Source organism: Caloenas nicobarica, chromosome 1 (assembly GCF_036013445.1).
Source record: "Caloenas nicobarica isolate bCalNic1 chromosome 1, bCalNic1.hap1, whole genome shotgun sequence".
NCBI lineage: Eukaryota > Metazoa > Chordata > Aves > Columbiformes > Columbidae > Caloenas > Caloenas nicobarica.
Genome location: NC_088245.1, coordinates 127,111,221 through 127,136,532, shown reverse-complemented (window position 1 = coordinate 127,136,532; position 25,312 = coordinate 127,111,221). Strand labels below are relative to the sequence as shown.

General features: G+C 40.2%; 1 protein-coding gene across 1 annotated transcript in view; it reads right to left on the bottom strand.

Moving 5' to 3' along the window:
* The window catches only part of APP (amyloid beta precursor protein), a 217,225-nt gene that overhangs the window by 165,662 nt on the left and 26,251 nt on the right, over window positions 1-25,312 (bottom strand). The window contains exon 2 of the mRNA XM_065650893.1: window positions 9,292-9,459. Within this exon, the coding sequence (XP_065506965.1) occupies window positions 9,292-9,459 (168 nt within the window). The remainder of the gene's footprint in view (window positions 1-9,291; window positions 9,460-25,312) is intronic.

The window sequence follows — 25,312 nt, the reverse complement described above, 5'->3', positions numbered from 1 at the left end:
TATTCTGTAAGGAGCACACATCTATAAAAGCAGATTATCGGAGAGATTTTTTTTATTTGCCAGAGGTATACAGCATTTGGAATACTAAAGCAGGTGCTCAGTACAGTATAATTTTAATTGGATAAAGACTAACTGGATGATAATGCCACTGTATGAATTAGAAAGCAGTGGTAATAAACTGCTTGGGAAAAAACTGAATGTCTCAAAAATCAAGAAATATTTCCCCCATCCAACCTTGAGGCATTACCCTGCTATGAATTCAAGCAAGCATCACCTTGCTAACAGCTTCAAAGCTATGGAGTGAGAGAAACTGTCTTGCTCTTTTTTTAACATTTTTGCCTGCAGAATTGACAACTGAAAATATGTGCATAATGCCCTTTTACTTGCATAGACAGACTTCTGAACGTGAACCTATTCTGTGCTACTGATCTAAACAGATCAGCCCCGTTTGCTACTAATAAGCTTCATACGCACTGCTATAGCGAGATAAACACAGCTGTATTCAGTGTTTCTGATTTCCATGTATTTCAAAGTCGATGGACAACAGTGAAACAGGGCAAGGGGGGGAAAAAAGAGAAGAGGGAGAGAGAGAGGAAGGAAAGTAACACTACCACCATGAGAAAACAGGTTGCTCAGGGAAGTGGTGGAGTCACTGTCCCTGGAGATGTTTAAAAGATGCATAGATGAGGTTCTTAAAGACACAGTTTAGTGCTACAGTTAGGTTATGGTTGGACTCAACGATCCTGAAGGTCCCTTCCAACCAAAATGATTCTATGATTCTATTATAAAGCAATAAGATACAGCACAGGAAAGTCACAGAGCCATCCATAAGGGATGCAGATGACCCAAAAACTAGGACATGCCGCCAGGCATACTACCAATTCACAAACACACCCAGTCATGCACAGAGAGGTAACGAAGACCAAAAAGACTTGAGGCCCCTAAACACTCAAAACCCAACCAAACATCCAAATCCTGCTGGTAGCCTCTCAGCAGCACCAGTCCAAAGAAGGAGTCACACTTGCACCCATCCATCTGCAGAGATACCTCGCAGATGCCAGGGCTGTGGCTTCAGTGCCTTTAACTGGACATAGGTCTGACATTCCCAGGGCACGGTTCCTGACTTATTCCATCCCTTGGCCATCTACTGCTAACACCTCTCCATGAGCCAGCGCTAACACAGGAGCCAGATCAAGGAACTGACCTACTTCTGAAAACATCCCTCCTCAAGAATAAAAACTGCATCAGAGTGGAAATTGCCAGGAGTTAAAGGGGACCTAGGATGACTTCATCTAAAGTGGGACAGATCTATGCCAGACAGAAGTGTCCACACAAGAGTGGTCTGAAAAGTTAGAAGAAAATAAAGTGGATTAGCATGGGCATTTCCTCCTCAAAAAGGCTGAAACGTTAACAACTGTATAATAGATTTTTCTTTACTCAGGGTAATCATCACACTTTACACCTAGTATCCCTTAGGCTTACAACATTATTTATTAAAGGGACAGCTGCTACCAGTCCATCTCAGAGTTACATAGTGCAAGATGTTTGGGAGATATATCTGTAAAGAAAACAGCAGACAGCTTACTACAATAACTTTGTATGTCAGAGGGAAAAAAGAAAGGTGAAATGCAGCAGTAGAGGTCTGCTGTGCTGTCCTCACCAGGACATCTTCCATGCAGCATCACAGAAACAGAAGTAACATCTCTACAGACCACATCAAATACCACACAGGCCTCTTAGAAGTTTCTTGGGCTTCAGTAAGGCCAAGGGTTGGGCCAGATGAGCTTTGCTCCCTTCCCCAGGCATGCAGGGAGACTTGTGGAAGCGTGGTGAGACAGTCCTTCTGTAACCTTCAGGTGCAAACCACAAGCACAGAGCACAGCACGCTGATGATAACGTCAAACATCTTCTTCTTGTCTTTTGTGTTTCCAACCTAGCAGATGTCTTTTGACATCTTGATCACATGCTAAATGGTTGTCTACTAGTTCAACTATGAACCAAAAAAGGCAATAAGACTACTCTGCATACAGCCATTGCATTTATACATTTTAGAGGACAGAAGGAACATTTGTATTCCTGGCACAAATGCTATGCTGGTGGAACCTGCCGATTAAGTTGAGTCATTTATCTACTCCATTATATCTGTGAAACTCAAAATTAATCTAGGGGAAAATGCAGTATCGCAGCTTCATTAAACACTGCAGTACGTATTTATCTAAATATATATTTATGCAGACAATCCTCTTCCATTTTCATCCTTTTTCCTCCCTTAGACTCAAAGCAAAAGCAGCCTCCTTCCACAAGAAAAGCGTGTTACTTCAAAAAGCGTTGGAAAATTTATCATAAAAGCAGCAACGTACTGAGATCCTGATGGTTTTAATGTTATTTATTTTTGAGACATGCAAAAAATATCTGTATAGGGAAAAACTGAGAGGTGACCTTTTTATTATCAACAAAAGGAAGGCAGGCATTATATCGCAACATAGGCTCCAAGTTTTATTAGAGACTTGATTTGAAATGCATTTAAATGGTAGACTACAGTTACATGGAGAGTATACTCAAGTTTAACCGCAGGACAAATATAACATCAGTAGTAGATCCTGCATTTCCAAAATCTAAGCCTTCATTGAAGCAAATGAGGTTTAAGGACTAGCAGACATAGTGAACTAATGCAACTTTTGCTGTGGACCAAAACCTAAGTAAAACAGAAGACCTCAATAATCAATGTGAAGAGTGCTAAGGTACTGTTCACCCAAGCTTTTAAGCATGACTGTGCACATCTCAGAATATAACAACACATATTTGCCTTGAAAATGTCATTTGCTTTTAAGGACAGTCTGTGCTGCCAAAAATCTGTATGTTTTCCATAATGTTCCATTAAATGGATCATTTTCCTCAGAGCAAAATGTATGGCTTTTTAAGCTGCTGAATTTAGAGTAGCACAGGTTTAAAATTCATTTTCTTCTTCAATACAGTGGCTATTTGGTTTGAGAAACTAGAAGGAGCACATTATGCAGCCTAGATAAAAGCAACAATTCATATTAGGATGAAAATGACAAGGTAACATGGAGAGAAACCTTTATCAAAGCAGCAAGACCATTTTCATTGCATCTCAAACTCTCTTCTCAGGAATAAAAAAGGCCAAACTATTTTTTTTTTTCCTCTTTTAAAAATCTTCAGCATCCATGCCAGTTCAACAAACCCTTTAACAAATCTCTAGAAGCTCTGAACAAGGACAAAGACTAGAGAGGGAAGGAAGCTCTGCCATCAGTCCTGCCTGCCTGGTTCTGCCTGGTGCTGAAAGATGATCTGAGATAAAGGCAGTAGGGAGTTAAGCAAGTAAATAAAAATGAAGATGGGGCAGTCATCTGATGGCCCTTTTGGCTCATGTACAAAACAAGGGACTCGAGGACTACTTTGAAACTAGAGGTTGTGGGGTGAATTAACGTCAAAGCCTTATTATGGTCATATTCCAGCTTGTACTCGATCTGTCTAAGTGGCTTTGGGTTTCACCAGCAACTTACCTAAACACGAGGCATAAACACAGAAGATCTGTGCAAATGACAAGATGATCCTTTTTGGAAGTATTACGATTAGAGATTAGAAATTACAATGCTATTCTGTCAACAGTTACAATGAATTATCTGTTATCTGAATTTACCCTACTATTTTCTGTTCCATGTAACACAAAGATATAGTTAACGGCATAGTAGTGTGCATTTATAACTCTATTTTTTTTTTTTTAATTTCTGGGGAGGCACTTCTGTGAGAAAACACATTCAATGTAAGATGCCCACAGATCTCAGTGATGTTTAGAAAGAACGTGGCCACATGTTCTCTTTACAAGAGAAACCAAGCAGTCATGATGTGGTATCAGAGATGCCAGGTTTAACGCTTGCCAAAGTCAACATATACTCTACATCTGAAAGTTATTCTAAGCACTTAGCAAAAGGTCCCACAGTGAGCCAGCTGCTGATTACAAGGCGCAGCTAAATCTCCAGGCTCCCAGGTTTACTCTCCATCCACTCAACCATGCACATAATTATCCAGACCCAAACTAGTTTTATTATAGTTTTGGTTTGGTCTTAGGGGGAAAAAAACAAAAACAAAAACCACACACACAAAAAACCCACCAAAAAACAACAACAAACCACAAACAGAAACAGTTTTCAGAACCATTCTTTTCCATTCTGTTCTACTCCTTGCATACTTAAAATGTAAATGAACACCTCCAAAATTTAACTAACTGGAGAAAAAAAACATGCATTAGACGAAATGAATTTTTTGTCAGCTGTGTTACTTTTACAATTCATTTTGGACACCAGGTTCAGCACAGACAGCAAAATAATTCCAGTCCTTCAAGGAACTTGTATAATGTATCCTAATTACGAGACATAAAATTCAGCACACAGTAGCTATTCAAAATTGCTAATATCATAAAACATACAGCAATATATTCCATCTGAACACTCATTCTGTTTGAACGGGGAATTGAGCACACCTAAATTAACTTCCTACTCTGCATATTCATCTGGCTCTGAAAACATGCACTTCGCCAAAGGGCAGGCTCCAGATCCATGTTATGGAAACTCTTCAGCAGGAGAAGGAGCTGAGTGGCCTCCAGCAAAGCACAGCCAGCTCCCAAACACACACTCTTTCAACAGTACCGTGTCACCCCTGCAATGGAACATGTGTGGGTGGGGGTACTCAGTTTCTTCCACAAAACAACAAAAAGCGAAACTCAGGAGCAGCGGTCCCCACCTGTTTTAAGACATTAGCTAACCACCCATCAGGGACTGACAGGAAGAAACTTTGCCCAGGGGGCTGGTTACCCAGTAATTGTGTATGGCAGCGTTTTCCCAACATCCCTTCGAAACAGCTGGCACTGCAGTGTCAGCAGCAGGACAAGACTGACCGATGGCTTGATTTGAAGTGTCAGCTACTACACTCACAACACATTAAGGATTTTGGCACATATACAGGTGTAACCACCCCATTTACATTAATGCAACACTGTTCTAGCACTTGCAGCACTCGCATGTGACAGCTATTTGCAGATGGGGCCTATGCTGTTTTACTTTTCAATAACAGGTACAATTAATGTACCAGCATGCTAACTAGTTTGAGATTAAAAGATACCAGTAGTAAATTGTACTTCTCTAACCAGCATCTCATTCCACCCAAGAAAGGTTGATTTTCCAATATTTTAAAAAAGAAACGCCACCAGCTCAGCCTGAACAAGGGAGAACGCGCAGATTCAAATGCAGAGGAGATGGATGTGCTCTGCTTCCAGAACTACTTCTTGTGACTTCAGTAGCAGAGTTTAACTGAACTCAAGGAAGGCAGAAGGCAGCACCCAACTATTTCCCATTTCCTTTCAAATAAGTAATGCACACTCTGAGCTTTGTCATCTTCAAACTGTGCAATGTGTTGTCCAAATATAAAACCAGACAGTTCCTGTGCTGCACTGTACTCCCACTCAGAAGCAGCAAAGTAACAAGTGACATACATCTTTAAAACACGTAGGTGGTTCTGCTTATTGCCTTCCTCCCTTTCTGCCCCTGCGACACTTCTCTACTGCTACTTCCTGCATCAAGACTTCAAAATCCACCTATGCTGGCAGTGGATGAGGAGAGGCAGTGATGACAATCTCAAGGAAAAGATACAAGGCTCCCTGGAAATGGAAGCCCTTCTGTACTTCATGCACCCTACAGCCCAGTGCTCTGCCCACCACCCAGACATCTGGGCTGGCAATGCCAGGAAAAGCTCTTCGCAAACAGCTTATAAGGAGGCAGAGAAACACATGTGACTTGTAAGTTCTGCTGGAAGAGGTGATTTTTTTGTTTTTTTGGTAAGTTATCTTCCACAGAAAAGAACAAAGCCAGAGACTACATAGAGCATCATTCTGGATTAACCAGAATTTCCTGGTAAAAGTTATTAACTTGTATTATTTTACAGCCCACTGTCATTCCAAGGCTCTGCTCAGAGCTGGGGAAAAACCCAGCACCTCAGCAGCGCAGTACTAACAGCTGCTGCTACAGCAAGACCAAGGAACCAAGGAAGCTGCCGTGATGCTGGGGAGCATGAAGAACATAGATTCAGGCAGGGTACCCGTCTGCTTGATCAGCAGAGCAAATATGCTCAGACTGTGCCTATTCTGAGAAAAAATGCACCCCAAGAAGTAGCAGCCCAATAGCAGCCTTCCTTTCGGGGAAAAAAGCAGCATGAACAGGAGAAAAGGAAGGATGGAAGGAAGGACAGGAGGAAAAGGTGGTATTTGGTAAAAGTAATCAAAAAGGAGATTTTTACCTACATGCTATTCCAATGCAAGAGGTATCACATCTCGACCTTAATGACTATTGCTTCCCGTTAATGGGGAAATGCAAATCCACCCTGTTCCCTGGGTCTCATAGCAACCACTGTCTCACAGCCAATGTAAACAGCAGAAGGCAAGAGGAAAACCACCTCACTTGTTCCCCCCAGGATACTAAAGCGTATTTGGAGTATCATGCAACAAGAGGTTCCCCACAGCTAAGAAACCATTTTGAGTTGCATTTATTGGCACTAAATAATTTACTAAATAATTTAAAATAATTTAAATAATTTACTGGCATTAAATAAATGAATTTGTAGAGAAGTGGGTGCTTTTTATCTGACTCTTCTGTTTCTCTCGTCAGGCCATGGAAAGGCCACAGAAGCAAAGCGGTAGTGCCCTTTCCTGGCCAAAGCCGATCATGCTACAGGCCCGGGCACAAGGAAGGCTATGGGGAAGAGCTGTACTGAACTGGGACCTTCTTTCCACCCTACCAGGCTGTATCAACTTCCATGTCACACCTTTTTTGTTTGTTTTTAACTTGCTGTCAGCAGATCTGACCATCCTAATATTTGCTATCTATTTCTGAATTTATTACCAGTATGAAAAAAATAGGGGTTCACATGATTCCTCCCCACCCCCAAACAAGCTGCTGACAGAAAGCCATGGTGCTGCCATGTACTCTATGACCCCAGACCAGCTTGTCCCTTCTCCACCAGTGTCCTACAGCCAGCTGTACTGGTGTGTGGGGGGAAAGGATGGGGCATGACAGCCAGGAGATTGGCAGTTTCCCACAAACAGATAAGCCTACTGGTGAGCACAGCAAGGAAAAAGGTTTTTAGCCAGACTCCCACAGCAGAATTGCTCACTTGAAGTTAATGAGAGCACGCTGCTTAATTCCAAATCCACAGTGACATAGATTTACTAAAACCAGTAAGATGCCCATCCTACTTTTAGGGAGCAGACCCACGAGCACCTTGCCCCACGATAGTGCAGAACCCCCTACAATACGCTTGTAACTGCAGCTGAAGTGACACTGTAAAATTGTGACAAGATCACCTAATATGAAGCTAATGAACTGTCAACACACACAAATCAAGGCTACCGCGACACTGGAGTTTAAATACTTATCCTTAAAAACCCAAGTAACAGGTGGTCTCTTCTCTGCTTCTCCAGTCAGGAGAAAGTTTCAGACATAAGGAAAAAAAAATAAATAAATAAATCAGGCTAAAACAGGAGCTACAGAGGTCATCTAGACCTTCCTCTGTTCCAGCCAGGGCTCACATCTAAGCCAGACCAAGTTGCTGGGGCTCTTGCCCAGTTAAGTTCTCCCAGTCTGCAGGGATGGAGGCTCCACAGCCTGTGGAGCCTGTGCCACCACATGGCCTCTCTCATGGCAAAGAACTTACCTTACGTGCAGCCACAGCTTTCCACATTATTTGTCATCTAACAATATACAGCTCCTATACTCTGACTGCTTTTGCTTTCCTCTTCGCTTTATTTTTAAGAGGGATTTTTTTTTTTTTTTTTTGGTAAGATGCCACCTAAAATTCCAAAATCACCTGGCATTCAGCTGATATTTGCAGCTCTGAGTCTTTGTTCTGGAATCCTTCCCTACCTACAGCATTTGTAACCAAACTGCCAACCTGAGCTATTCATGCCTTAGAACAAGTGAAGCTTTCTACTCTTACTTCCTATAAATTCAAGTATTTCTTTCTATAAATTTAGAAAGAGTTCTCGTGTTGTAGACTTTTATTCATTATTAAGTTCATCTCCTTATTCCTTCCTCCAATAATATCATCATGCATAAATCAGCTTTATTTACATAATTCAAAGGAGACAATGGAAAACCAGAGGAAACCTCTAAAACCTTACTAGGAGGCTAGGTTTGATATTTTTGGTAAACAAAAATACGAATAATTTCACAAAGTAATACTTCTAGTTAGAAGACAAAGCTACTGGTGAAGAATCAATTTTAGTAGCCATTAGAAGTTCATCCTTAAAGTTAATATTCTAGACCATAAAGCCCAAATTCAGGAAAAAAAGGAACAAAACACTGCAGGAAACAGAAGGAACAATCCGTGGGTGGAAAGACAGAAATGAAGATGCTAATAGAGCAGAGATCTGAAGAGTCAATTATCTTACTTTCTAAAGAGGCATTTTCACAGGAATTGGTTTGATATTTAGGAAGTAAGACAACTACTGCTATGGCAATAAGCAATAATAGCCTCTGCTTTAAAAAAAACGCAGAGATGGTATAGAAAGACATAAGGACTAAAGCTACTCAAGCCGTGCCCTTTTGTTTCATGGCATGAAATCCCTATTTTCTTTTCAAATTGTCACACAATGGCACAAGGTTATCATGCTATCACAGCATGGAGACAAAAGGAAATTAGGTCTCAAATCTGTTCTTAGGTCACAAGTGACTGGATTATAAGTTTCTGCTCTCAAATATGAAATCAGTCATTGTGACTTCATCTGTAGGGCAAGCTTTTTCCATTAAGAAACTCTGAATGGTTCAGTGTGCAGCAGAGACCAATAACTCCAGACTGACCCAGTATATCTCAGTATCATTTTAGGATGACAGAAGATGTGTTACAGCAGACTCTTTTAAGATCAGCCCAGAAAGAACAAGGGCATTTAAAATAATGTCACATCAGCTTCATTAAAAATACTTCATAAGCAATAAGTTCATAGTGCATTTATGATACAAAATTATCCCAAGGGCAGAACACAGAGGGACAAAATTGTCCAATATCCTCAGTGACCCTGAGCAACCAGGTTTTGAAGCTGTTTTAACAGGCTCTGCAGAGAACCTCTTTAAAAACGACAACAGAGCAGAAGACAAAAGAATTTAAAAAAAAAAAAAAAAAAAAAAAAAAGAGGAAGGTCCATACAGACTCAGAGTTCTCCAGCATGCACCTGCACTTTGCTGCTTCAGAAGAGCCACCACAGCTGTTTCTAAGGACGGGACTTACCTCTTGGCAGTACTGGAGAATCCCTTCCTTCGTCCCGATGCATGTCTTGGTGCCAGAGGGGTCTGATTCCCATTTTCCGTTCTGAACGTTCATGTGCATGTTGAGTTTCCCACAGAACATGGCAATTTGAGGCTCCGCCAGCAACCCAGCATTTCCATCAGCAGGCACCTGGAAGAAAAAAAAAAAAAATTAATTTCACACCTGACAATTCAGTCCATCCAAAGCAGGAATAGCTAAAGTAAACCTGAAGCAAACTGTGCTCACCCACCCATGGTAGCAAAGGCTGAAACTGATTCAGGAAGATTTGAAAAACATTAAATGTGGTCTTCATAGAAATCCAGGCATGTGATAGTATAATACAGAGTGTAAAGCTGTAGGCAAACTGTTTTGTGGCCCAGAACTGTCTTCTTATCAACTTGGGCTAAACACAGAACAACAAGCATACTTAGGGTGCAATTTCAGAAATTTAATTTTCTGAACATACTTGGTATACTGAGGGAAAGTGGTTCACTAACAATCAAGTAACATGTTTTCCTCAAGAGTTTCCAAAAAAAAAAAAAAAAAACCAAAACCACCATGAAAACAAAAACCAACAACAACCAACCAAACCAAAATCTACCCACAATGTATCTTTTCTCAAGACCCTCTCCAGTTCATTTAGATGCTGAGCACACAGGCTGTATTTCATCATGCCTTATAAAGACGGCAGGTTAAAAGCAGCAGCTTCCACCTAAGCTTTGTTTTGACTGAACCTTAAAATGCAGTGGCTGGGGTGGTGTCCCAGTGGGATTGCTAAAGGTCCAGCTCACAGCAAGGTACTACAGAACACACTGTACCCGACCAAGCATGAAGATGCTCAGGCTTAGCACAAGCTGCCCGCAGGGCTCCTCCTCGCCTCCCGCAGGCAGGCTGCCCAGGACACCCCACACACCTTGGAACACCCCAGTGCTCCTGGGATATGGAGCCAAACATCAGAGCTGCCCTCAATTTCCCAGTTGAAAGCGATTCCGAAACGTCTCTGAGCTTCCTACCTGCATTGATAAACCAACGCAACCTTCCTTCCACGCAAACCTCAATACAAAAAATTTCTTCATGGAAAGGGTTGTCAAGCACTGGAACAGGCTGCCCAGGGAAGGGGTTGAGTCGCCATCCCTGAAGGCGTTCAAAAAACAGTGTGTAGATGAGGTTCTTAGGGACATGGTTTAGAGGTGGACTTCGCAGTGTTAGGTTTACGGTTGGACTCGATGATCTTAAAGGTATTTTCCAACCAAAATGATTCCATGATTCTACGGGTTTCAATCCCTTCTGTGGGACCACATCACCAAGGCAAACCAAGAGCTCTCTCTTTGAGCCCTCTGCCCCCTGAGGGCGCCAACATCCGAAGGTGGAAGCTGAAGGTACCCGCTTCAGTTTTGCCACCTGAGCAACAAAAGGCAAAGATAAGTCTCCTCTTTGGGTTGGGTTCCTCAAGAGTAGTCAATGGTTCTCCACTGCTCCTCACACTCCAAAGGCGAGCCTGTTGCATTCGAGGTACAGGAGAGCATGCAATTATGTTTAAATATCTACTTTTAAGGCTTCTCAAGGGGAAAATTAACAACATTTTAAAAATTCATGAAAAACTGAAGAAACAGAATTACTGTGTTACAAGAGGTACGTAAACCTCATATCTTAGCTCCTCCACTCTGTGTTTAAACACAAAAAAACTTCGTGAATTTTATATGCCTACAGTAATTAAAAAAAAAAAAAAAAAAAAAATCACACCAAGAAAGATTGTAGGAGTTAACATCTAACTATCCTAACACATTAGCTCAGCACTTTAAGGTAAAACACAACAATCAAAACAAGTATTTCTTTTTTTTTCTTTTGTGTTTTTTTGGTTTGGTTTGGTGTTTTGGTTTGTTTGGTTGTTGTTTGTGTTTGGTGTTTGTTTTTTTTTTTTTTAAGAAAAGGAAAGAACACTTGTTTCCCTGCCTTCTTTAAGATGTTAACATGTTATCACAATTTAACTTAAATAAAGCAGGAACACTTCTACTGGCAGATTCCCCTCTACTATGTCAATTTCCCTTGTGAAACTAATAAGTTCTGTACAATTTAACAGTTAACCATCACTCTCCTTTCGTTGGCTAATTAGAGAATTTTCCAATAACTGGGATGACACCTGGTCCACCTTGCCTTGATCAGTAGAACTATCACATGCTTACTCCTTCTAATATCTTCAGAAACTCTGGTGAGCACCCCAAACGTGACAGATCCATACCAAATACTTGCAAAAAAATCCTCCAAATTAATGATATTTTTTCTTTATTGATGCAACACAGCCCTATCAAAATTTCAATAAAAACAGAAGCGACTCATTCCACAGGTGACATGTGTGAATCTGAACTCTATTCACAGTCAGCTCTTCCAACTGGGATCTCTATTGAATTAATAAAGCACACAGCAGTCATACTGTGGCAGATTTTAATTTTTTTTCACTCAAAAATTTAAGTTGGTAATTTACAGAGACCTGGCGTTGTGGCTTTGTAATAGGGAGCTTTTTAGTATTTTTTGCCTTGGCTAGGAAGACAGCTGAAGTTGGGGAAAAATACACGGCCGTTTACTTGGAATGCCATCTATTCAACCCTAGCAACATGACAACCTATGACTCTTTACTTAAAATCTCATTCCCTTCAGAAAAGACATAACATCTCCAGATTAATGAGATTACCAGAGCAAGCCATGATCACATTTAGCTTTCTATACATGGAGCTGAAAGGACCATGCTAATGAACTGCTCAGCACAGCACTTCATCTTATTGATTAGGACAGCTAAATGTTTCTGATCATAAAGAAATACCGGAGCAATTTAAAGACACTGTAAGCAGAAGTAAAGCATTTACATCATGATCACGAATAATTCAAATACTCCGTTTCCCAAGTTGGACTCTGTTAAGAGTGTCCTTAAAGCAAGGATAGTAGGTTAATGGATTTGTCTGTTACATCTCCAGCTAAGATGCAACACTGAGCTTTCAAAATAGCTTTTTGTAAACAGTTGGAGTGGAAATAATACCTTTTAAAATATGTTAGGTTTTTTGCTTTTGTTTTAAAGACTCATTAAATCATTTAATATCGGAAGGTAAACACTTGCTACTACTGTGTAGCCCTGGTGTTTAAACTAAAAGCCTCTCACCTTGAGTAACAAGCAGCAATTTTATACATTGCATTTTCAGCAAGGTACCTGTGAAAGTTGCAGTAACATTGCAAAGTTTTAACAGGAGAACAGACTCATTGTTGAGACAGGCTTTGTGCCATCTCCCTGCTCTTTCAATAGGTAACATACATCTCTAATCCAAGATTTCTTATGGTCTTCAGAAATGAAATATCAGATAGCAGAAGTTGGTCTGCTATGGCACTTTCTTCTGACTGAAAACCGGCAGCTTCCTGCTTGTCAAGAAATTACTCTTGCTGCAAAATCCACAGAAATAGCTGACATTGATAAGAGGCTTTTTTGCAAAGATGATGGTCAAAACACAACAGTCAAGCCCAGGAGCATTCTTTGATGCAAGGGCAAAGGAGGAAGGCGTTACTAGATCTGACCTTGGCCTTACCTATCCTAGATTTAGAGCTTCTGCTGAGCCTTTTGACAACACCTGAGCAAGATACTCCTATGTATGTATATGAGTGTATGACTAAAAGACTTCCCTTTACTCCATTGTGCAAGCATATGCTTCACAGCATTGTTACTTCTATTTTCCCGAGAGTGAACATGTCAAACACAGTGACTGACAGTGATTCTAACACGAAAAAAAGGAAAACACAAATTTCGGATCACTGGCGAAAATCTGCAGCTACTGCCTTCAGCTATATATTGCACGCTTCTACATACTGTTTTCCTCTGCAGTCATTCAGATTACAGCAAAATTCACAGAAAAAGCTCAAATCCATAAAGCTAAAAATCCATTCTTGGTCCAAAATAACTAATTATGCTAAACAACAGAGAGATAATTAAGAATAATATTTCTGATGGTATGTTTTCTGGTTTCTTCCCAACTCTCTTCCCCACTCAACACAAGAGCATTCCCGAAGTGCCTGCCAAAAAAGTGCCTGGAAGAGATCAGTCTTCATAGCCTTGATTTTTTGGTGATCTATTTTAATCCAGGACACATTCCTAAATTAATAACAGTAAGTTAAGCAATTAATTCAAGAGAGCATTGTTGTCATTTAGTTTTGTAAGGCTGATTGATATGAGGGGAGAAAAACAGCTACATGAATCCTCTCAAGCCCCTCTGGTCTGGACTGGCACTGGCAGGGGTCTCCAGCACTTACTGCCTGCACCTCCTCTCTAACCTCCACAAACCTCATTTTTGTAAACACCTCAGCAGCTCCTTATGTTTTTAAAACTTCATTATGACAAATAATCCTGAGCTGCTAAGGCCTGCATGCCAACTGCCAGTCTTGCACTGTAATTTTGCTCACGTGTTCAGCACGGCATCTATTGGTAGGAAAAAGCACAAGACCCAGTGAACAAGGGAGAATCTAACAAAATTCCTGCATACCATTTCACCTCTCATGCAAACATTTGGAAGTGTTCACCTCCAACACGCTGCCCTGCATGTCTTACGGGTTTACATATATCTTCCAGCCTCTGCCGTGGACTTTTGCCCCTCCCAAAGTTAACAGCACAGAGGACTAAACATTAAACACTTTTCCAGCTGATATACTTATTGTACAGCTAGGCTATGCTGCCATTTGAAGACCAAGCTTCACCCAGCACAACTATATTTTCACTGGGACCGTGCTAGAAAAGCCTTCCAGGCAATGAAAAGTGTGCTGGAAAGCGCTGCTGAGTCTATCTTGAGATCTCCAGGTGAGAGACTAAACACATCACTTATGTATTGCATATCACACCAACAGAAAGAAACAACTCTCTCTTCAGACCCTCTCCTTCCCCATCCAGTTTGTCTTGAAGACTTCAAGCATCACGGCACTTTGGGAAGAAACGCAGTCTGGTTTTCTCCCCAGGGACTGCATTGTGACGATGCTTCACTATCACAGCAAAGCCAAAAATAAAAGGCTAAACTTAGCTAAGATAACTGATTTCGCAAGTGTCTCTAGTCTGTGCAAGTTACTGATAACATAAAACCTAATGAACTATTGATTTTAACAGAGATATCCGACAGCAGTTCCAATACAAAGCAGACTGAACAGCACTATTTCGAGGGGTGGGTGGGGAAAGTAGGACTTCTTTTAAAACACATACACTTAAGAGATTAAAACAACTCAAAAAAAGGCAGGAGAGTGAAATGGGAGTAAAACTAGATGAGGTGAGAAGTGATTTGTCCCATACATGCTGTCATGACATTTAAAAAACATGAATTAATGAATCCCTTGTCACATCAAAGGTATATCCAGCTAAAATACAAGTGAAGAATTTTATGTTTCATCCAGGTTTCCTTCACAGCCAATGGTTTAGTTAATTTACATTCATTCCCAAAATTATCTGCATTACAGTGTAACTAAATAGTCTAGAATCCAAATCTACACAGATAAGTAGCTTCTATACAGTAATGCTGAATAACATAAAGCTGCAGTCCAGTTTGCTACAATAATGCCTGTAGTGGCAAAGCTCTCCTTCACTAATCCTAAAGCTCTTGGGCAGATTAGTTTCCCAAAGAATAACTCTCAGAACACAAACTACATTAACAGCATTATTTGCTCTATTAGTATTCTGCAAAAGTAAAAACTCCAAGCACATTAATGAAATTGTAATCACATATTGTTGAGCCCACTTTGCATGTGACCTCGAAGAAGTAGCACGTGCTTTTTTTCCTGCCTCCTGGCAAATCATTAAATAAGTTAGACCAATTAGCATGCCGTCTCAAGCTAACTTTCACAGTACATCCAGTTTTCAAAGATCAAATAAAGCACTACTCATATTTGCAAATGGCAACTATTCTGAAAAAAATTACCTCAATCAATCATGCACTGTTTAGAGTTCTGTATAAATCATTAGTCTAATGTCACAAGATGTTCAAGCACCAACCTGACATTTTTTTATCTAGAAAGCAAAATATTCAATTGTTACATATTTTTTTTAATTATTAACTTTCAAAAGTGTAGTAAAGGTACAAGTTCTGAAAGAAAGGATAGGATGTGCAAGGTAGTGGTAATGCTCAATGCTGATGGCAGGTTCTCTCTTACAGAATTTCAGCAATTCAGAGACCCATCTGCCAGTCCCAAGACAATTCATCTCACATTGTATCTTCCCATGTGCTCCCCTGCCACGTTTCCTTCTTGAGCTGCTAACTGTTGAAGTGCTTAAAATATTATTTGACAGTAAATACATTTAATATACCTTTCTAGCATAGGCTTTCAGTATTTTGCCTACTCTCAAAGAGAAAGCACAGCAAGGACTCATACTTTAGTTGGAGATACTAAAAAAAAAAAAAAAAAAGAAAATCCAATCAATACTGAAGATTCAGATTAGAAGACAACTCCATAAGAGCAGCCCATCGGGTATATGTCAGCCTATTGGTTATAGCTGCTTTGGATAAGGAAAGAAGAGGGACATAATCCAGCTGTTTCCCTATCAGATTGTGTCAAAGAAATATTTACAAACCTAGTCAAAGCAGGACAAAACAAGGCAAGTCCTGGCAAAGCCACCTGAATGACGTTATTTAATTACTGGAGCCTGCCTTTGAAAATTGGCATTTCATGTTATTTTTCTGTTGTTCTGAGAGGTAAAACAGTCAGTCATTCCAAGCATTTATTTGATGTCAAAATGTCGATACAAAATAAAGAAAAAAAAAAAGTTACACAAGCATTAAAAGACTAAGACAAAGGGAAACTGTTTCCTTCCCATGTTAAGATGCAGTACAGAGATGCCTCTGCTTTCCCTTCTTCCAGCCCTGGTAATTTAACACATCTATTTGAGGAGAGGTGCAAAGGGTCTTTAGTGCATCCATGCACTCCATGTCCACACGCCATGCTGGATGCCATTCACATGGTTTTGGAGACACTCAAAAAGGATTTTCATAGCAGAAGACCAAAAGAAGTTTATCTAATTAAAAAAAAAGGAATACTTCAACTTAACAAAAAAAATGTTTGGAGTTTTTTAGCTCATTATCATTTAATCTTAACATCAAAAGACTTTTTCCTATCAAACACCATTATTTAAGACAGAAAGTGCAGCCCTCTCCTCATCCACACACTCTGTCATTGCTTTCTGCAGTTACAAAAGTAATTAGCGTATTTGCTAATAGTTCTTCATAATCCCTATTTCAACAACAAGGGCTGGCTTTGTTCACATAGGCTGCAAGGTTTTACCCTCAAAAGGTTTCTCATCACGGGACAAAAGTTAACACCTCACTCCAGATAGCTCTGCTATTAACTTATAATTAAAGACTACAACTTAATACAAAAATAAGCATCAGACCTTATGTGTGCTATTATTAAATGCTGAAGCATCAAAAAACATTCCTCAGAGGTCCCTAAGGTGGCTTCTATGATGTAGGTTGTTTTATTCTGCAAACACCAACCTGAAGCCACTTTCAGATGCCTTCAAAGTGCATTTAATTTGTATTAATGGCTTCATCCGCAATTATTTTCAAGGAGAGGACATTCACTAACCGCCTCCATATCTACAACTTACTCAAGAACAACAAATGCTCATTTTATTTTAGGAGATGATTAAAGTAATCCCTCCCTACTTTCCATTTTTTACACTAACACTAGTTCCTGCTCTTCAACCAAGTCAATGGCAACAGTTTTAAGGTTTAACAACTTCTGCTGACAATCAAATGCGGTTTCAAATATTGTGAAGAATTAAACACAGCCAAGTAACATGCCACCCTTCCCACCCATGCCTGTGTTTCCTCCAAACTTTTATACCTCATTCAGGTTGATATTTGAGGTTTCTTGTTAACTAAAGCAGTACTGATTTGCATGCAAATCAGTTTGCTTCCTCTAGGACTATTAACAAAATCAAATAAATTCTATTTTTGAAGTGAGGCTGCTCATAGATCTTTTCTCCAAAAAAAGAACAGAGGTAAAAATAACATGAGTGTAAAAAGGACTTTCTGCTTGGCCTTACACATTTAGTGATCAAAACATGAGATAACCTTCTTATTCCCCCTGGAAAGATCGAGTTTCTTCCACTGGACTATCTTTGGTCTGCTGAACCCTACAAGTGAAGATCACTGCTCAATTGCGTAAGTCTGTGGTTCAAACTGGGCAAATGCCATGCTAATATACACTCGTGTCACCAGACAAATCCATGGCTTCTTGCCCGTTGGTTAACCATTGACCTTACAGCAGACTGTAACAGAATACAGACTGCCAGACTTCCTATTTAAGCCATAAAACACTCGTTCTCCTCCTAGTTCTATTAGGTATCTACGCAGACCACAAATGCTTTACAGGTGGATAAACAATGAAAAAAATCTCTTCCTTTCTTGTAAATGCAATCAGGGAAAAAAAGAATAAAGCACAAAAATTAAAAGGGATGAAATACCAAATTACTGTCTCCCCACAACTTTAAGATGGCTGTCTGTCAAAACCAAAGAAAATTCTCCATCTCCCAACTTCTTAAACAGTGTCACAAGAGTAAGAGGTTGGCAAAATCAACATGAATAATTTAGAAACAATGCTTTATAATATAATGTTAATATAGAAACAACAGCAGCAATTATTGTTGTCAACAGCCTGCAGAAATAGGCCAAAAAATATTTTACGGATTGCTCGCTAAACTGCTTGGTACAGCTGCTTCCTCCTGAAAGAAAAATGTATATGGCAAACAGTAACAAAAAGGGCCACATCTCTAAACTACAAAAAACCCTGGGAAGACCCGCATCTCCTTTACAAAAAGCCATTAGCTACAGAGAAGCTCAAGCACTCAGGTGAACTAGGAGGCACCTGAAATTTGGCTGAGTAAGAGCCTCCGCTGAAAAGCTTCTGGAAGATCAGATATGTTTATTTCGCCCTATTTATTTTGCGCTATAACCTATTTAAGCCAAAGGTATCAAAACCAAACCAAAACTTGGCCAGGATTAAGCACTGATTTTACACGGCTGTCTCTCGGAGCAACCGGGAGGTAAGCGCTCCCCTCCCCAAAGGGCCTAGCGACCCAGCAACCAAGTGCTTAGCAGAGATATTTGCAAGACTTCAGCAGAAATTTCGCTGTCATATCTGTAATGAAGAACAGACCTGCACACACACACATGCGCGAACACTCGCCCAAGACAGGAGGGATTTCCCCAATGAGGGCCCCTGGAAAAACAGACAAGCACAGAGGGCGGCCAGCAAAAGCCTGGCTCATGTGCAGGGCCTGCCCAGCTTTGCCACACCAACATTTGCATGCTCCTGTGAGAGAAACTAAAAACTAAAGTTCACCTACAAAAATCAACATCTCTGAACATGGTCATAAATGTGAGGAAAGTATCAGGGGAAGGGGGGTGGGTGGGCAGTATTCCCAGCAAGTCAGGTAAGGTAGATTTTTGTGTCAGCTCCAGGAACATAATAAAAAGACATTTGCCTACAACTAAGTGCAGGGTCAAGAGTTTCCCACCCACCGCCAACACTAGAGAGCCCCCTACCAGCAACACAGCTGCTTCCAAAAAGCCCTAAAACCCACACTCCCTTAACCTTCAAATTGAGCACCTTAATTTAAGAAGGATGTGAAGGTCCTTGAATGTATCCGGAGGAGGGCAACAAAGCTGACTAAAGGACTGGAAGGCATGACCCATGAAAAGCAGCTGAGGATTCTGGGTTTGTCTAGTTTGGAGAAGAGGTTGAGAGGTGACCGCATTGCTCTGTACATCTTCCTGAGGAGGGAACCTGGAGAGGGAGGAGCTGAGCTCTTCTCCCTGGTATGCAGTGACAGGACACGAAGGAATGGTTCAAAGCTGTGCCAGGGTACATTTAGATTGGACATTAGGACGCATTTCTTTACCAAGAGGGTGGTCAAACACTGGAACAGCTTCCCAGAGAGGTTGTCAATCTGCCAGGCCTATCAGTGTTTAAGAAACATTTGGACAACGTCCTTAACAACACACATTGACTTTTGGTGAGCCCAGAATTGGTTAGGCAGTTGGAATAGGTGATCATTGCAGTCCCCTTCCAACCAAAATATTCTACTCTACTCTAACGCCTACCTAACTTTGGTCACAGCCAGACCACAAGCACAAGCCGTCTGATGTGCCCAATGACAGACATCACCAAAGGTGGGGGGACAATGAGGGAAAGGGGCACACCACAGATAGACCCAACCAGGTCTCTTTTGGAATTACTTAAGAGCCCATAGTCAAATTTATGGATTTTGCAGTTAGCCATCAATATAACAGTAACTGGAAACCTTCATTCCTACCAGGTGACACCAGCCTGAACATACTTCCGCATGGTTTAGTCACATTTCAGTATAAAAACTGCTGCTTGGGCAGGAAGAAGAATGTCAACAAGTGGGCTGAGCGAAATTATCCATGACTGGAATTACTTTCAGGAACTATTAAATCTAGTGCAGCACCAACTAACACTTAACAAGGTGGAGGCGGGGGGGGAGGCAGGGGGAAATCAAGATTTTACAAGCTGAATAAAAAGTGCATTAAGATGGTGGAAGTAGGAAAAAAAAAAAAAAGCCAGTCTTGCTGTCAAGCTGTTCATTTAGATTTTGAAACAGTCTTTGGTCACTTACATGGCTATATAATGTGTTGACTAATAGCAGCAGGGTAAACTACAAACAACAAGAAAATTCCTATCAGCATTAGATATCCTGTCTCATTTGGCAAAAAAGAAAAAAAAGGATGCAACCGAGCAGGTGTGCAAGTTTGATGAGAGAAGTGTTTGATGATAGCGATAAATATGACAAGTGTTATAATTTATTTTGGTATACCTACACGGGCAGAAATGCTATGATACTGCATTTAAATCTCATCACCTGGAAGCCTTTCATTACCCCAAAACAAACATAAGACACTGTTTTACAGCATCAAATTAAAGTTTTGCACTGAAATACATTCATTGTAATCCATGTAATTTCAGAATACTATTTTCTATTCCAATGCTCAGAACCACCATTGCTTATTTTATCTTAAATAAATACATGAAGTTTAACAAAGAGTGTATTCCACAGCAACACAGACTACAGAACTGTTCCAAGCTCAGTAGTAACTTTTTGGTTCTTATTATACCCCTGAAACTCGCTCCTGTAAAATTGAAACTACAAGGTAAAGTACACAAAATAGCCCTAAATAAGATCTAGTTTTCATTTACACTAAAGCACTTTTTCCTTGAAAAAAAAAGGTACCTCGAGTTGTTGTAAGATATATTTTAAACCTATTTCCATGCATGTGTACCTGGGAAGGACGTGAAAACTACTATATGCAGAGCCCAACTCCATACCATGAAACAAACTTAAATTATATCTGTCAAATCAAAAATTGAGGAACAATCCTAGTTCAACAAATCTGATAAACAGGTTAACATTTGAGCAATGTCAGTTTCTGAAATGAACTATATTACTCAAATGTCAGTGCTCTGTAATTTGTTGACTTTATTTTTAAACAGAATAGCAGTCTTCAGTTTTCAGGAATTCATTTGAAGTAGCTGCTGACTTTACGACAGCTTCACATCTCATTTGTCACATTTCCAGCACCTCATTCTCTTAAACACCTCATGGAAGAAGAATTCTTCTGTATAATATATTCACTCCTTTTTAATGTTTTTTATTTTTTCAACTTTTCCTGCTAAAAGTGGGCTGCAAAAGGACAGTTTGTAAGAGGATGCTATTCCATTTGAGGGATGCTTACATCTTACCTCCATTGCATAAAATTTATTCATACTCAATCTCTCACAGAACTAGATCTTTCATTTAGAAGCATTTTGAAGAAGGAAGAAAGGAAGGAAACAAGTTATTTAAATTACTGTTTCAGTACTGTTTTTATTCTTTTTAGATCCTATATGGGATGCTCTTATGGACAAATCAGCAGACATTGTTTACAGTACAGTCCCAAAACACACGACAATATGACAAACACCACTGTTTAAATGTTTGGATTTGTGACTTTCTAAATAAATAAATAACAACAACAAATTTTTAAGAACAGTATGAAAATCACAACACGCACATCGCACTTCCAAGCATGACTCTTACATGACTGATTTATTACACAGTACTAACATCCTCTGTTTTTGACAATATAGCAATTAGACAAAGTAAGCTAAAGTATACAAGGCACCTGAGCTTTCTTGAAACAAACTTCCCTAAAAATAGATACCAGATTTGGAAAATCCTGTAGACTTACAGGTTCTCCTACCATAAAAAGACAACACTAAACTAATTACTCCAAGCCTACAGTATTATTACTGTAGTGGAAGAAATACACAGTGCACTTTGCAAGCTGCTCTAAGAAGGAACAGAAGCTGCAACCCATCTGCTCACCACGGCCAGAAGAGCTGAAATTTTGCTTCTGAAACAGGACCTCCATCCTGCATCAACTCAATTTCAAAGGAAGCTCTGAGGCTGACATTTTATCCTTGTTATTTATTTTCCACACAGTTCGTTATCCGCGCTCAACACAGAGGCACAACCTACGCTGCTAAAGCAACTGCTCCACGGACCACCTTGCTTATGTTATGCTTCAAACGATGCAGAATGGCATCCTCCTCTGCTGCCATTTCGCTGAACCACAAACATCTGAACAGAGCCATGTGAGAAGTCTGATGTAACTCACTAGTTTTAAAACGAAGCGTTTCAGCTATTTTGCACTGTTATAGCATTCCATACCTCAAAGGTCTTCATCTTCATTTCATGCAGAACTATTCTCTGTGCCTCTTAGTCTTCTCTGAAAGTTGTCCAACTGGTTGGCTTACTAAAATTATTTTATTAATAAAAATAACAATTTCCCCAATTTCATTCCACGAACAACGTGAAGATGAGTTAACAAAATATTTCTGGCATTCACTGACTTTAACCATTAGCATCTGGCAAGCTGAGGACTCATTGACTGCTACAAGGAAGAGCACGTACATAAGATCCTTCCTGAGACATTAGTTGTGCTACCCAAGATGCCAACACATCTCTAATTAGACAAACCTTTTTTTAGCTCACAAAAACACCAATATGAGCAAGCCTGAAGGAATTACTCTGTCAGCCCTAGGATTAAATAACACAGCAAATTACCTGGATGTAAAGAAGCCTGATACTAGTTGCCACACGACAGAGTCAAATAGATGGTTGACAGATTTCGATTCATTCTGAGTTCAATTAAGGTCCAATCCTTCCTCCCTAAAAATGTATTAAATTCTACCTCTCCATAACATCAATACTGTGTTGGGAAGGGAATTAGTACAGCATTACTAGACATCCCATGCTGAAACGGATCCTGCCCTGGATCTGATTTCAGGGTACTTAAGTCACCTGCTACTAAAAAAGATAAGGAAAAAAACCCACCCCAAACCCTACTATCCCACTAGACACAAGATTTCTTCTCCATCACTGTGCACCCAGCTGCTCTTTTTTTTGAGCAGCTACTCTGTGTTCAGTACAGGTTTTCATTACAAAAATTTAAACAGTGTCATGATTTTTTTCATAATAATCATGTAGCACTTCAGAAAGAAAGTCTGGCCTCACGCGAGTTTAGTTATGCAAAACTTTGAAACACGAGAAAAAATTTGCCTGACAGCTCTTGCTCTTCCATGAGAAGACTGTTATTACGGTGCATGCACAAACGTCTTACTTTCTCTAGCCTTGTCTGAAAGCAACTGATTGAAGAGGTGAAATAGATGCCAAAATTCAGAATGGGAGTTTGGGTGGTGGTGGTGTTGGGGGGGGGCGGAGAGGGGGGGTGTTTTGTTTTGTTTGTTTTGGTGGGTTTTATGTTTTGTTCAGTTTTGGTTTTTTAACTATGCTAAGGACTCCCAGAGTCCTCTGCTAGGTCCAGTCACTAACAGCAGCTGCTCTCAATCTTGACAAGAGTGAGAAGAGGAGATGCTCACATGCATTTGATGCTGAGGCTCCAGAGAAGTATTGCATTCAAAAGGAGCATCCTTAAAAAGACTGTTTCAAATTCATACTAATTGAATTTAACAGACTTTTATGAAAGAGGTTAAGACGAACTTCGAGGCACTTTCAGATCCTCAAATGATGCAGATAAATGAGATTATTCATCGTTAACCATTGTTATCAGATATGAGAGAACCGATCCAAATAAGAGGACATAATAAAGATGAAGTGCTGTTTCCTTAGCAATAAGTAGACTAAAATCACCACAGATCATTAAGTATAAAAAAACCAAAGCATTAGCCCTCTCCTAAGGGAAAAAAAAAATCTCCGTTTTTTTTAATCACATTGGAACCACATGCTTCAAACCAAAAAATGCTCCTTTTTCAATACCCCCACTATATTATTGCTATTTTGAACCGATATATCCTTCAAACAGTGGCTTGTGGAGACTTTTTGTCTTTTTTAATGAATAATCTGGAAGATTAATACAATATGTTGCTTTTTAAAACTCATCACCTATAGCATCCTGATAACCATCATCACAAAGAAAGAAACAATACTATGCTTTCCCACCTCCTGCTTGTTGTTTTATTGAGATGTAGAAAGAACGAGTTATACCATGAAAGATATCACACATGCTCCAACCACAGAGAAGAAGCAAAAAAAGAAAAAAAAAAAAAATCTGTATTTGGTTACTGACCCTGAAGCTCTACTACAAAAAGTCCCACTGAGCACTAATGATGCCTAGTAAGGGGAGTACAGGGAACCTTATTTCTGTTCACTAATAGAGAAACAAGCACGATGGCTGTCAACTTTTATTTAAGACTAGCTAGGTCACAACGTGCATTGAAAGCAGAAATAACATTTATTTTCTTTCACTTGATGTGGTGCCTAAGGACTCTAAGCAGGGATGCTGATTCCTCACCAGGAATATGACCAGAGTACTAGATGTAGCAGCACAAGCTCTACACAAGCTATCCATGATCCAAACACTATGGAGCTGCAACATAACAGATCATTTCTCTTCCAGTTCTCCTCACGGATTTATTTACAGATATTAAAAATTGCTTCTGACCTACACTGACAGAACAGCTGCCCCAAGCTGCAACACAGCCTCTTCTCTGGAGGTTTTTCCCCCTTCTGAACAATGTGCTCTCTGAAAGTTGTGCACATTCATTTTCACGCTCTCAATCTCAAGGCAAGAAACCTTTAAATCTGACGTGTCTTATACAACTACACTTCACTTGTTATACCGAGAGGCTGAAAGAAACTGTACCACTAAAAATACAGTAGAAAATACAGCTAACATTGGGTATTACCTCAAAACTCTGCTCTAATCCTATGTACAGGCTATGAAATTCTAGAGCAGTCTACAGTTGCCTTCCTGTTTCCCACCTTACGAAAACTCACTTCTCATTCTCCTTCCCATTTCCAGGCCTGTTCAGCTGCTGGAAGCAGCAGCTCTGAATACCAGCCACAATAACACTTTGGCAGAATTCCTTGCACATGCCAAGGGGAAAGCGAGAAAACAGTAAAAAGATGACCTGAAAGTACATCACAGAGCTGACACGTCCAAGAATGGTAATATGCGGTCTAATGTCAGCCTTGGGACCATCTCAAGCACTACCTTCATACAGAAAGTGACCAAGAATTCCTTAGTGCTTTCAACCCAAGCTAGCTGAAAAGGTCTGAGACTTGCATTGGAGCTTAGGGTTCTTCTCCTTCCAGGTGGTAACCACCACCCTTCCAGGAAGAGACAAGCTTGACAGCGAGCTATCAGCAAGCAGCTTTCCTCCAGCTCTCGCCTTCCTGCCCACAAGCTCAGGAAGTCAGGCACAGCTTCCCAACATTTGCTGAGATGTCAGGAGGGTTCAGCTTAAAACAGCACAGAAGCTGGACAGTGTTCGGGTCCAGAAGCCTCAGCAACACTCATGAGAGGACACAGCAGCCACCTTACTTGCATTCAACCCAGGCTCAGCCAAGCTGAGCGTTCATCATCATGTTCAGTCTGCAGTGATGAGGTACCTCGCACAACGCAGAACCCAA